We start from the raw sequence: 13,532 nt of genomic DNA on the forward strand, positions 1-13,532 counted from the left end.
TAATAATAGGGCCAATTTTTATTATTTTATATATTATAGTTTGGCATTTATATTATTTAAATTAAAAGGTTTTAAATAATATAATATTATTTTAAATAATAAAATATTTGTAATTAAATTAGTAATATATTTAAAATAATAAATATAATATTTAAAGCTGTTAATATTAAAAGCTAGTTTAATTTTTATTATTATATTATTATTATTTATATTATTTAAAGTAAAGTATTTAATTTTATTTGTAATTTTAAATGCTTATAAAACCTTAAATATATATAATATAATATTTTATTTAATATAATTATTAATAAATTTTAATATATTAAAATAAGCTTTTATAAGTATATAAACTTATTAAAATAAAATATTATAATATTATATATAAAATATTAGTTATTTAAGTGCTAGCTATTAAATATAATATAAATTATTTTTAAGTATTTTATAAAATTTTAATTATTATAAATTTAAATTTGTTATATATAGTAATAAGCTTTAATTATAATAAAGTTTATTTAAAAATTATATTTATTTTTATAATTAAAGGGTTTAAATACTTAAATATAATATATAAGGCTTAAAATTTAATAAAATAAAAAAGGTTTTAATAATAATAAAGTATAAAAGTTTTTATTAAAAATGTTTTTATTAAAGTTGCTAATTAAATTATTTATAATTGCTTAATTTTTAAATTAATAATATTTAGCTATTAAAATTTAATAATATTTTATATTTTAAATATAAATTAGTTTTAAATTTTAACCTTTATAAGTTTTAATATACTTTTAAATTAATTTTATATTTTATAGTTTAATTAAAAATAAAATTTAGTATTTTAAAACCCTTTTAATATAATTATAAAGTATTTTAAGGAACTTTTTTATATATAATAGTAATAAATCTATTTATATTTTTAGTTTATAAAACTTTTAATATTAAAGTTATATTTTAAGGCTAATTTTAGGGCTTTTAAAGTGTTAAAATTTAGTAAATTTTAAAAATAAACTTAAAGGAAAATATTTTAAAATAATTTTAATATAGGCTATTTTTTTAATAATATAATATTAATAATAGGTTATATTATTTAAAAATTAAATATATATTAAGTAATAAGTAAGGAATATTTAATAATTTATAAGAAATTGCTTTTTAGGCCTTAAGTTAATATATATATAGTTTGATTTATTATTGTGCCTTATAAAGTATAAGGGTAATTTAAATATGTGCCTTATAAGGTGTATTAATCTTATAATATAAATAAAATAATTATATATAAATTTAGTTAAACTTTAATAATTTTTATTTTATTTTATTTTATAATTAGTTTTTTATATATTTAGTATATTATTACTTTTATATTTTATAAGGTGTATACCTAAATTATTTATATACCTTATAAGGTATATATATATAGTTTATAGTTTATAATATGCCCTATATATAGAATTATTTAATAAAATATTAATAGCAAATAAATTCTATAAATATAATTTTAATTTTTATAGCCTTAATATTTGGTGTACTATTATTCTTATACCTTATAAGGCGCATACCTAAATTACTTATATGCCTTGCAAGGCGTGTATATATAATTTATAGTTTATAGTATACCTTATATATAAAATTATTTAATAAAATATTAATAGCAGGTAGATTTTATTATATATAAATATAATTTTAACTTTTAAAGCCTTGGTTTTTTATATATTTTATAAATAAAATAGTATAATAAATTACTATTTAATAAGTTAAAAATAAAGCTTTTAATTAGGCTATTAAATATTAAATATTAATTATTATTAAAAAAGAATAATATAATATATTATATATACTAGCTGTAAAGTAATTAAAAAAAAATATAATATATTATATATATTAGCTATAAGGCTATTATTATTTATATTATATATTTTAATTAAAAACTTATTTAAATTATTATTAGTAAAATATTAAGGGCCTTATTTAGCTAAGTTTATATTTAATAAAGGCTTTATTTATTAGTATTACTTAAATTAATAAGCTTTTTTATTAAAATTTATTAAAAAAAAATAGTAATAAATACTTTTAGGTAAAAAAGTTAGGGTTTTAGTTGCTTAAATATAATTTTACTAGCCTTATTTATATAAAAAGGCGGCTATATTATTTTTAAATATTATTTTTAAAGGTTTATTTTTTAACTTTTTTTTTTTAAAAACCCTTAAGTTTAAACTTATATTTATTAAAGGAAAAAGTAGTAGCGCTATATTTATATTAATAAAAGTTACTAGTAAAGTAATTTTTTTAGGTAAAAAAATTTGTTTAATAAATTTAAAAGGCCTAAATTTATTAACCTTTATATTGTTTATTTTAATATTATTAAAAGAATTTTTTTTTATAAAATTTTAGCTTTTATAGGCCTTAGCTTTATTATAAGCTATAAAAATATAATTTAAAAATGTTTAAATTAAATAAATTTTATTAGTATTAATATATTTAAGGCCTTTTAAAAATATTTTTTTATAATTAGGTAAATGCTAATATAAAAGGAGAAGGGGAAAAGGAAAATAAGTAAGAAAAGGGGAAGGGAAAAGGGGGACTATTATAAGGCTAAAAATTAAAGGGCTAAAAAAGTATATTATTTAAATAATAGAATTTATTAAAATAAAAATTAGGCTAATAAGCTACTAATAATTAGTAAATTTATAATTATATATATAATTAGTATAATAGTATATAAAAACTTTATATAAAAAATTAATTATAATAAAATTAGTTATATAATTTAATTATAAATTATAATTATTAGTATATTTTTAATATATAAATGCTTTAATATAGCTAGCAATTTAAATTATAATTATAATAAAATTTTTAAGGCTAAAAACTTATATGCGTTTATTTAATAAAATAAGTTAATTATTAAAAGTAAATAGTAAATAGGTTTTAAATATGTTTAATATTTATATTATTAGATAATATATTATTAAAGTAGGCTTATTATATTTTAAATATAGTAGCCTAAATAATATTTTAAATTATTTAAAATTTTATAAATATATTAGTAGTAATTTATAATATATATATAAAGTAAGATTTATATATATTATTAAAAGTTATAATAGCTATATTTTTAAATAATAATAATATATTAAAATATATAAATAAGTAAAAATAGTAATTATATTTGGTTTTATTTTAAAATATATAGGTATAATAATAAAAGCCTTAAATAAAAGGTTTTTAATATTTATAAAAGTTGTAATATAATATAATATAATATTAATTTTATAAATAAAATTTAAAAATAATAAGTTATAAGCTATAATTTTATTTTAATTTAAAGTAGTTTATATTTATATTTAAAAAAGTATATATTTTAATTAGCTTTATACCTTTTTAAATATAAGCTTTAATAAATTATTTAGGTAATGTTTTAAAGCTTTTAACACCTTAAAGCTTTTAATATCTTAAAGTTGTGCTTATACCTTAAAATTTATTTAGGGCCTTTTATATAGTAGTTAATAAACTTTATTAAAATATATAGTATTTATATATATATAAATATATGCTTTATAAGGCGTATTAATAGTTTAAATATGTGCTTTATAAGGCGTAAAATAAAGTTTATAATTAACCTTTATAAACTTAATTATAGTTATTTAAAATTTTAGAAATTTAATAATTTTATATTAAAATCTACTATATTATATGTATTAGACTTTTTAGTATAATATAATAGATTTTAAAATACCCTTAATATAATGGGGTGTAGTAGGCTTATTTATATGTACTATACTATACTAATTATATTGAGTGTAGTAAGCGGTAGCCCTGGTTTATTCTGCTCGAAGGGCGTTATTAGCAATCGCCTCACGGAATTGACTGATCATCACCTAGGTAAATGGTGGTTCCAAAATTGAAGGACGGCTCACCTCGGTCTAGTGAACTCGGCCGCCCCAACACGCTAACGTAATGGGTGGTCATGGAAAAGACACTATAGAGCCTGTTTCCGTCGTCCCATTCCTCAGCCAGCTCGCTCAATGGAAGAAGAGATTGTGAGCACGTAAGGCTTCTTCTTACTTCGCCGGTCCCTATCGAGGTTCAAAAGGGAATGATATAGCAGCCTAATGAAACAATAAGGGAGGCGTGTTTGACGATCTCGTCCTTGGAATGCATAGCACGGGCAACGATCGAGGAGGGCCATACAACCGCTCGAGCCTCCGCCAGTCTCGCCAAGAACAGCCAAGCGGCCGCTGAACACGCTGAGGAAACAGGAGCTACTACAACGAATGATGCACCATTGACAGAGATTTCAAAGATCTTTCAGGGCCGAACTCAGACTTGAGGCTCCCCAACGCATTTTGATGGACACTACCTAGGTAGGTACTAAGCCCATGTGCCCAGGAGCACAGTAACGCACATCAGACCTGGTATGTGATGCATATTCAAGCAGAACACTCCGTCAAGGAAATTAACACAGTGATTGATAGAACGAGACAAAAGAAGAAGAAACTACCTAATTTTGGAAGTTCCCCGCTTTGAGAACGAAGCTGCGGCACTGGCCTCGGCCTGGCAGAGCGACAAGGCGGTACGGCCGGCAGCCCAAGTAGACACGACACCAAACACACAAAGCACGGGAGACCGGTCTTACAAATACACGAAACGAAGAGCGGCACGGATGAGTGAGAAGTAAGTAGGAATCGGAGGACACCGAATTTCATAGTACTCTTGCGTCAATCTTCTTCCCAGCCGCTCCCGCCGGTTCGGCACGAAAAAGGGGCTTCGGGGGAAGTTGCCTAGGATAGACATGCGCCAACTCGTCCCGATTCCAAAATAAGCACGAATTAGGAAGATTTCAAGAATTTTAAGGTTTTGATGATAGAAGTTTCCGCTCCATGTCTTTGTGCTTTGATGGTTACTTGTCTACCGCACGGAAATCGGCCGGTGCCGGTACACAATGCTCAAAGTAGTCAAAGACTGCCCGGGCTGGCGCTACTTTGTGAAGAGAATAGGATTATGACATTATTTTTGCCTTATCGTGTCTTCCCAAACATTGACAGGTGTGTTAGTCGTGTAATATTTAATCACACTCCTGCCTTCTCTCAACGTCCACCTTTTTCTAGCTCGGCAGGCGAGTCTACTCATTTACAACACAGCCAGGGCTTGCTTCTTGCTTCTACTCTTTTCAGCAATATTCTTCTTCTCTTTTCAAGGCAACAGATTTGCTCTAAACGCTTTTCTAATACATCAGCTGCGCTGTCAACTCGATTTCGACGACATATTTGCTTCGACAAAGCCTGCGCTTTTAATCCAACAAAATGTGTCACTTCGAGACCAGCTACTTCAGCGGCTGCGGCTGCCTCAAGCCCGTCCCCGGCGCAGCTCCTGAGGAATGCCCCATTGCGTTGGCATACGGCAGGATCTGTCCCGATTTCCAGTGCGGTCTTCAGCCAAAGGAACAGGCGACGGAGCGATACGGCCTTGTATGCCTCGATTGTATCGAGGCAAAGAACAGTAAGAATTCGAAGAAGAGCAGCAAGAAGTGAGACCAAAGGTGAGTCATCCATCAGCTGAGCTATGCTAACGATGTTATCTGTGATGTCTGCCCTGGCATCTATACTGTGGCTGGTAAGTTACAGGCAAGTTCGGTTTGTGATACCCCTGTTGTAAATGAGGTGAGTAAGGCTGTGTTGTTTTCAACTGGTGTGAAACTACTTCAACAGTTGGAAAATAGTGGTCTTAATGAGACTCTCTGGGGTCTCAGCTAATACAGTAATTGTCAACGATGCATTGTGCTTAGCGTACTACGTGATTCCTGAACTTGTCCTGCATACGACACACTCGGCACGTCCAAAACGTGAAAATATTTTTTGAAACTCATAAGCCCCTTGAGTGAGCTCATGGGCCACGGATTCTACTCCATTGGACTGTATACCGCTGCTCTCATTCGACAAAATTGTGGAGACCATCAATTCTCATCAGACGAGACCCAACTGAGCCGGTCTACTCTTGGCGTGTGGTGACAGCAGCAGGAAATGGTACCATTTCGAAAGGGCCCTCGCCCCACCACCGTGATGAGTACTCAGGATCAGATGTGAGATGCATCCAGCCCTTGTAATTCTGCATGCTCACATATTTGTTCGCACCAGAAACCAGCGAAAGACGGCACTTCCCGTCGCTGCCCGGGATAACCGTCGCAACGATGGCGGCGACCCCATCGCTCTCGCTCGCGGCGAACTTCATCGTCCCTCCCTCGGTAGCAACGGTGGCAAAGATGGTGCTGTTCAGGACAGGGTAGAGGCGGTTATCAATGACCTGGAAGGTCGCGCGCTCGGGTGTGTCGATGTCGAGACTTGTGATGGCGCGGATCCAGTCTGTGAGGTCGTTCCAGGCATATCCCGTCCGGCTGTCGGAGAGCGACGGGCCGAAGTCGATGGCGAAGGATGAGGATGGGCAGGCGGTGGTGTCCGCTTGAGGCTTGGGGATCGCAAGAACGGAAGCCGCGAGGAGAGGCAAGACTGAAATTGAGGGCAGCATCTTGGCGAGGTTTGGCTGGGTATATTTTCACAGACAGGAGACTCTGGATATTTAGGTAGTGTGTCAGGTCTTTCGGACAGTGCAGGCGAGACTCTGCTATTTAATTGCTGAACTACATGTCGTCGACGGCACGACTTTGGTTATTATGTAAAACTTTCAAGAAGAGAAGAGGCTGAGTCCGAAGAGCTGACCGTGACTGTAACTAGCACTTAATTTGATGGCTGATTTCTCGACGCCAGGACTCTCGTATACGTCTGACGTGCATAAGTGTTTACCGCCAAGTAGGTCGTATATAAGAATGGCCCTGCACCTCACCTCGAACCTGGCCAGTAGGATTCCAGGCAGCAGAATTCTGGAATCGCTAGTGCGGTCTATGCGTGGTCTCAGCACGCCTTCGCTTTCCGTCCCGCTCAAGCCGCTGCACGTTCAATTTGCTTGCTGAGGATCAGCTGTGGTTAGATCAGCTCGGCTCAGGGGCGAGCATATACAAATGTTGCTGCTTGTTAGCCAATTGAGAACTACCACGAGCAGCATCATTACCCCTATGATGCCTGCAACACAGTCCATACTTCCACTCTTATAGTTAGCTCTATCTACATATCTAGGTACCTTGCTAGAACTCACTCCCCGTACAATTGCTTTTGATGGTCCTTAGGGTATAGGCAGAGGTGTGGGATCATGTCGACGGGTGAGGCCGTTCTAAGCACCAACAGGCGGCGAATCATGCAGTCGGCCCCGCCTCAGATGCCAAAATTTGCTGCAGGTTCTCAACTGTTGCATTTCAAACAGCCGCCGCCCAACAGCGTCCTATAGCGCCGCACGGCAGCCTGAATGCCGCAGCCACAGCCGGAGTCGCAGACGTCAGCACAGCCAATGCACCACCGCATCTTCTATACCCACAACTCAAGTCCACAAAATACCTCGAAAGAACATGAAGCCTTACGAGAAGGTCCCGCCTGCCGACCCACGGGCAGTGCACTCGGTGCAACACTTATGTTCCAAGATCAAGACTCTCTATCCCTCCTACGTGACAGACTTCGAGAAGAGATATGGGGCATGGCAGACCACTTGGTACGCTGGTATAAATCTGTTCTCATCCGTGTACGTGATTTCTTGCCTTCTATCAACGAAGACTAACTGACAAGACTCACTTTTCAGCCCCGATCTCACCGGCCCGCCTGAATTCCAAGACTTGGCCAAGTTAGGGCCAAAGAGTCTCCCGTTGGTGGTTGAGAAACTCACTCAGCCAGATGACTTCTTTGCGACGACCCTCTGTAAGATTACCCGCCAAATCTCGCTAAAAAAACAAGGCTAGAACTAACATCGGCTTTTATTTCTCCATGCAGATAACAAAATCGAAAAGAACTCAAAGTTCAAAGTAGACCCGAATAATACGCTCGACTACTGCATACTACAACGCCATGCGAACTTAGTGGTAGACATGAACTACGACCGTTACAGCGATGTGGAAGAGGCACTCAGGCAGTTCAAAGCTTCTATGCAACAAAAGTACTACAACCTCGACACCAACCTGACCGACTGTGCCGATGACGATGCATATAAACGCCTCACCGAGCTTGGCGAGGGTGCCATCGCGCACATTATGATGGAGTGGAAGACTAACTCTAACGAGCAGGTAAACCGAATCTGGGAAATATTGATCAATGATATTGTCCATGGCCGTCGCCCCGGCGACTTGGAATCTGGGCTAGGCCGCTGGGAGGACTGGAATGATTGGTTCGAGAACAAGGACTACGACGACGCGCCTTGATTACCAGGGCAGTTTTTTGTTGTGTGCGCCGAAGAATGTGCAGGGAAATGGCCGGGAAGCTAAAGTTTTGGGAGAAGGAGAGTAGGAGATGCTGGACTTTTAACTGAATATGGGGTATGTCGGGCACTGCACATCCAGCCCACCGTGACACCTCAACTGATGCACGGATGGGCACATACTGGCGTTTCCATGTGTATAACTTCTTGAAGCCAACAGATGCTGCCGTTATGGCACAGTGGATGAGAGAACACAAACTGTGTAAGCATTTCGCTCGACTAGATGTCATGTTTTGGGCTCAGAGTTTTAACACCTGGGCATCAATGATCGGAGAACCTTCTCAGCCTACAAAAGCTCTTGGGAGACGAAAATAACTGTACCATGTCAGTGCAAAGCTCGTGCTTTGTCTTGTGCGACAAGCGGGAGCGATTGCGACGACCCCCTACTAGTAATGCCCATCACACACCCGAGCGTCCTGAGAGTAGCCGTCGACATAACAGCTCGCATGCTTTCTGGACGAGTTGACCTTGCTGGCGGCTGCCTATTAATAGGAGCAAGATCCCGTCGCACTACGACAATGACAAGAATCTAGCGTGTAGCCACGTCTCGGCGGTATGCAGAGGAGCCGCATGTGAGGACCGAGGCAGCGTCATTTTGCCACATCAAGTGCTATCGTCTGGATTTTATATGTCTGCCTCCGACTGGGCGGCAAGTCACGTCAGTGTAGTGTAAAAGATGCTGTTTCTTAAGAGCTGGGAGGGCTTCAGACTGCGGCGTATATGCACACCTTTGCAGTTCATTTCCTTTGGCTCTCTCCATGTCGTCCATATACCCGAGAAAATCGCTGGCAGGACGGCATAAAGGCATGGCACTTCACAAAGGATGACATCACCGTGTTTTTATATTCATTCACGTAAGCTCGTAAGACGTTGGTGTGTAGGAAGTCTGAGGAGGCTGATACAGCATAGACATGTATGCACCCCGGATATGATCGATGTGCAAGGTTGCCCACAGACCAGTTGACACATAAATGCTCAGGTGACAGCAACATATGAAATGGTTCGGCGGGTGGCACCTATTTTGTTTGGAAGACCCTGGTGGTCTGAGACCAATGGAACCGAGTGATATAGATGAGACACCAAGAGTGAGATGCCTGAACAAGAAGGGGATGCTGCACCTGCACGACCTGGAACTCACATGCGCCGTTCAGCATGCCATGTTCACGAGATGATGGCCCGCGGGCCTTACCGAGGATCATATTGACAAGGCTAGGGCTGAGGCAGATGTTTTTCGAAACAATAAACGGCCACCAGCGACTGCTTTAGCCAGCTCCCCGATGACGGGTCTGTTTCATAGACCAGACCAGAGGCGGCACTTCACATTACGCCCATCAGTTGACAGCCGTGGAAAGTTGCCGGGAGACAAGAGACAATGCATGACTACGAGACGGTCATGTCAAAGAGGGGTCGAAGGGGGTGGGCGCCAAGGGGCCGAAGCAACAGATATTCGATGAAAGAAAAACAAGTGGTGAGGCAATCCGGCGCGAGGGACGACCGCTGGCCTGCCACTGCCAGCCAGACTGGCAACTGGGCACGCGCGGGACCAATCACGGCGGTTTCATCCCAAATCTCTCACAAGCTGCGCTCGGGTTGGCTCGCCCAGAAGCTGAGCCTCACACGCCCTACAGCCCGTTTTTGCTGCAGGGGACGGGAGGGAGGAACTAGTGACGAAACCACCCCTACCATTAGGGTTCACCCCGACAAAAGCCTCTTTTCCCTCGACTTCTTTCCAGAAACCCCCCGTTCTGGGTTTGACAGGTCGGCCTAGTCCCCTTCCGGGTGAGCGAAGCGACGCGGCTCGCAGCCCAGAACCACCCCCACTTTTCCTGCCACAAGCTGCCACCCTCTTCCGCGATCGCATCGCAACCCTAAATGGCATGGCCAGGGGAGAAACGCACCTTTGAGGGAGAGGGCCACACACACGACGCTCAAGCAGCGTTCCCAGCCAGGGGCGTCCCTAGGGAAACACGCCCCGACCAACCGCGCCTCTGAGAATTCGAGATGACACCCCGCCAGGCTCGCACTGGCACCCTTGGCTCGAGCACTTGAGGGGACACCAGAGATACGTGCCCCTGCACGGCCAGCCCCTTGGTCAGAAGGGCTGAAGGGGTGCTGCGGCCAAGACATGCCAGCGAGAGCACAGCAGCTTGCATCGTTTTCCGAAACAGGAAGGAGGAGGAGAAGAGCTGCTCTTGCGAGGGCTTGCTTTTCTGCACCTCTGCGGCGTGCCTGTGTGGTTCTGGGTGTGGGTCGCGTGCCAGTGACCCAGTGTCACGCTTGCTTCAACTTGTATAAGATTTCGTGGCCGCCGTGATGAAGCCTACGATATTTGTGAGCTTGTCAACAAACTAACCAACTACCTTCGCATCAGTCTTCACTTTTGTTTTTTTTAGTACAATACCCTCGACATAGCTACTTGCGCAGGTCGCTAGCGTATTGCTTCTTTCTATTATAATCTTTTAACCAAACACACCGTCGATATGAAGTCCCTCTCCATCCTTGCCCTCACCGGCGCGATAGCCGTGATGGCCGCCCCCGTGCCTATCGAGCGCCGCCAGGCCGACAAGATCAAGGCGGCCCTCGCACCCGTCATGTCATCGCTCAAGGATCTCGACACGGCCATCAAAGGCCTGACGACAGACCCAAACACCGCCGCGCCCATCCTGAGCACGTCACAGGCGGCGTCCAAGGCCCTCTCCGGCGCAGCCACCAAGATCAACGCCGCCGACGACCTGGGGTTGTTCGGCTCCCTGGGCCTGCAGCAGACGGGAACCGACCTCGCCACGCAGGTGCAGACCACCATCGGCGACCTCACGGCCAAGAAGCCCGTGCTCGACATGCTCGGCGTGACCCCGATCGCCCTGATGACCCTGCAGCAGCAGAAGACCGACAGCGGCGGCCTCAGCGAGGCCCTGCTGAGCAAGGTGCCCGCCATCGCGAGGCCCATCGCCGGGCAGAGTACCGACATGATCAGCAAGGCACTGGATGACGGCATCGCGGCCCTTTCGGCCGGTGCCAAAACACCTGCGCCCGCGGCCGGAGCCGGAGCCGCAAAGCCTGCAGGAGGCGCCGCGCCCGCCGCCCCAGCGACTGGGGCCGGAGCAGCGAAGCCAGCAGGAGGAGCAGCGCCCGCCGCCCCCGCGACTGGAGCTGGAGCGACTGAAGGGGCCGGAGCTGCGAAGCCAGCCGGAGGAGCCGCCCCTGCCACCCCTGCGACTGGAGCTGGAGAGGCTACGGGGGCTGGGGCAGCGAAGCCAGCAGGAGAAGCGGCCCCTGCCACCCCTGCGACTGGAGCTGGGGCAGCGACTGCTACCGGTGCGGCGGAAGGGGCAGGCGGTGCAGGAGGAGCTAAGAACGGCGGTGATGCTGACGAAGAAAAATGATTTCTGTGCCTATCGCAGAGCGTTGACTGTAGCTGTTTGAAGTGTTGGCGCAACAGGAGTCTTGGCCGTGTGAATGTGTACTTTGCCTTGCTTCCGAGACTGGTACGAGAAGGCCCGAACGGGAGAGGAAGAGGGAGCGATCACGAATTGATGACAGCGACAATGATATATACACCCTGTACTTACTTTGAATCTGTTGTATATTTCACCATGATTCCTCTACTGAACAATTTGAGAACCGCTCCTCATCTTCCGGTCATTGACGTGCTGGACCCCGGGCGATTTCCTGCCTAATCGCCGTGCTGCTGATCTTGGATGCAAAGTTCTCGGTCGCTGTCGCAACGTCCTCGGTGATCTCCTTGGCATTGAGCACATCAACTTCGAAAACCTCGAGGGGCTTCCACCCCTGCTCGACCCTCTTGTCATTGACTGCTTTCCCGCCTGACCTCGTCTCTGCCGACACGACCAGGGCGTCCATATCCTCTTGGGTGATGGTGGGACCGAACGGATCCTGTATTTTGACGCATTGAATAGTCACGGTCTTGTCTCTGAAGGTTGCAGTGAATTCACCGTCGTTTTCCAAGATGTGCGGTGCCGGGGCCTTCTCCCAGCCAGCAGGAGACAGCTCCAGCACGGATGCAAGGAAATGGATGACGTTGCGAGCGCGATCGTCCCAGGATTCGAGAAACTCGGCGTCTTTCTTGTTCTTGAGGAGCTCATCACCGGTGATACCAATGATGTACTTGCAAGTGTTGGACGAACTAGGCTCTGGGATATCCAGCAGATATGCCCCTGCCGTCAATAACAGCTTGTGGCCGGGGTGTAGGTGGTCGAACGTGCCGCCGAGGCAGACGGTCGCATGCGGCATCGTCCCAGGCGTCGGCGAGGGGGGGCCCTCCAGGCTCGGTACGTTGAGGGTCACGCCGGCCGGGACGGTGATGAGCTGATCTTGGAGTAGTGTCTGCTTCTTCTCGGCCAGCTTCAGATAGAGGGTGTATATCTCGTTCGCGACCTCGCTGTCAGCATTGAAGATGAAGTTCCAGGGATAGTAGGTGGAAGCGAATGTGGCCCAGTCCACAACAGCAGTGTTGTTGGACTCGACGGCGGCTCGGAAGTCATCTCCATAACGCCTGGTCCTGGTGTGGTCGACGAGGAGGACCCTGGCGTCGACGGAGCCAGGGCCAGCGTTCAGGTATGTGGGGATACCTTGTTCAGCACAGACGATGGCGATGATTGAATAGAGACCAGCGAGTAGTGACTGAGCCTGGGGCCATGACAGGGTCTTCCACCTCAGGCCTGGTCCCTTGAGCACGGGGCAGGCCACCGCGACGATGAGCTTCTGAGCAGTGGAGGCATTTCTGAGCTTGAGCAACGCTGCTTCTATGGCCGGCCTGTAGGCAGCATTGAGTGCAACCCGAGTGGCCGGTTCGGGAGGGAAGGGCAGGAGGAGCAGTGATGGAAGGCTGTCCCGACTCATTCTGTGGGCTGACTGACTGGAGGGAGAGGGGAGTTCAGACTAGTTCCAGATGATGGCAGGGAAGAATCACAAACAACTCTCGTCACTATGTGTCAGTAACGGTATTCTGTCTCATTTGACGCGTGCACATGGTGAGTGGAGGTTGATGTACGGATACGGCCGTACATGGCCGGACCACAAAAGATGACCTGTGATGTCAGTCACCCAAGGTCGACCTCTGTCGATGGTGGGGGCAGGCCGGTTGGCGAGTAGTCCCGTAGTAGGCGAGGCAGTTGATGTTAAGGGGGTACAAGCAGGTATGGCGCCAGGAGACTGTGATGAGGTGTAAC

General features: G+C 42.5%; 5 protein-coding genes across 5 annotated transcripts; 3 read left to right on the plus strand and 2 right to left on the minus strand.

Annotated features, from left to right (window-relative positions):
• Positions 1-5,297: 5,297 nt before the first annotated feature.
• Positions 5,298-5,525, plus strand: KVR01_010546 (uncharacterized protein; the record flags this gene model as incomplete). Its single annotated transcript, XM_044787497.1, has 1 exon — positions 5,298-5,525. One exon carries the CDS (start codon positions 5,298-5,300, stop codon positions 5,523-5,525), a length of 228 nt encoding a protein of 75 aa, XP_044640705.1.
• A 457-nt stretch (positions 5,526-5,982) lies between these two features.
• Positions 5,983-6,516, minus strand: KVR01_010639 (uncharacterized protein; the record flags this gene model as incomplete). The annotated part of the gene is made up of 1 exon (XM_044786767.1): positions 5,983-6,516. The coding sequence occupies one exon, from the start codon at positions 6,514-6,516 to the stop codon at positions 5,983-5,985; it is 534 nt and encodes a 177-aa protein (XP_044640798.1).
• A 364-nt stretch (positions 6,517-6,880) lies between these two features.
• On the plus strand, positions 6,881-8,710 carry KVR01_010526 (uncharacterized protein). The gene is made up of 3 exons (XM_044783162.1): positions 6,881-7,617; positions 7,675-7,790; positions 7,863-8,710. The coding sequence occupies exons 1-3, from the start codon at positions 7,448-7,450 to the stop codon at positions 8,285-8,287; spliced, it is 711 nt and encodes a 236-aa protein (XP_044640685.1). The 5' UTR covers positions 6,881-7,447; the 3' UTR covers positions 8,288-8,710.
• Positions 8,711-10,041: 1,331 nt separating this feature from the next.
• On the minus strand, positions 10,042-13,387 carry KVR01_010539 (uncharacterized protein). Its single transcript, XM_044790297.1, has one exon. It carries the CDS (start codon positions 13,201-13,203, stop codon positions 11,983-11,985), a length of 1,221 nt encoding a protein of 406 aa, XP_044640698.1. The 5' UTR covers positions 13,204-13,387; the 3' UTR covers positions 10,042-11,982.
• KVR01_010579 (uncharacterized protein) lies at positions 10,824-11,726 on the plus strand (the record flags this gene model as incomplete). The annotated part of the gene is made up of 1 exon (XM_044788094.1): positions 10,824-11,726. The coding sequence occupies one exon, from the start codon at positions 10,824-10,826 to the stop codon at positions 11,724-11,726; it is 903 nt and encodes a 300-aa protein (XP_044640738.1).
• Positions 13,388-13,532: the final 145 nt, after the last annotated feature.

Source organism: Diaporthe batatas, assembly GCF_019321695.1.
Source record: "Diaporthe batatas strain CRI 302-4 chromosome Unknown Contig00013, whole genome shotgun sequence".
NCBI lineage: Eukaryota > Fungi > Ascomycota > Sordariomycetes > Diaporthales > Diaporthaceae > Diaporthe > Diaporthe batatas.

Excerpts from the sequence above, each read along its gene's own strand:
- KVR01_010526 (XM_044783162.1), top strand. The coding sequence starts at position 7,448 with ATGAAGCCTTACGAGAAGGTCCCGCCTGCCGACCCACGGGCAGTGCAC. Across the intron at positions 7,618-7,674 it reads ATAAATCTGTTCTCATCCGT|CCCCGATCTCACCGGCCCGC; the intron begins GTACGTGATTTC and ends CTCACTTTTCAG. Across the intron at positions 7,791-7,862 it reads CTTCTTTGCGACGACCCTCT|ATAACAAAATCGAAAAGAAC; the intron begins GTAAGATTACCC and ends TTCTCCATGCAG.
- KVR01_010539 (XM_044790297.1), bottom strand. The coding sequence starts at position 13,203 with ATGAGTCGGGACAGCCTTCCATCACTGCTCCTCCTGCCCTTCCCTCCC.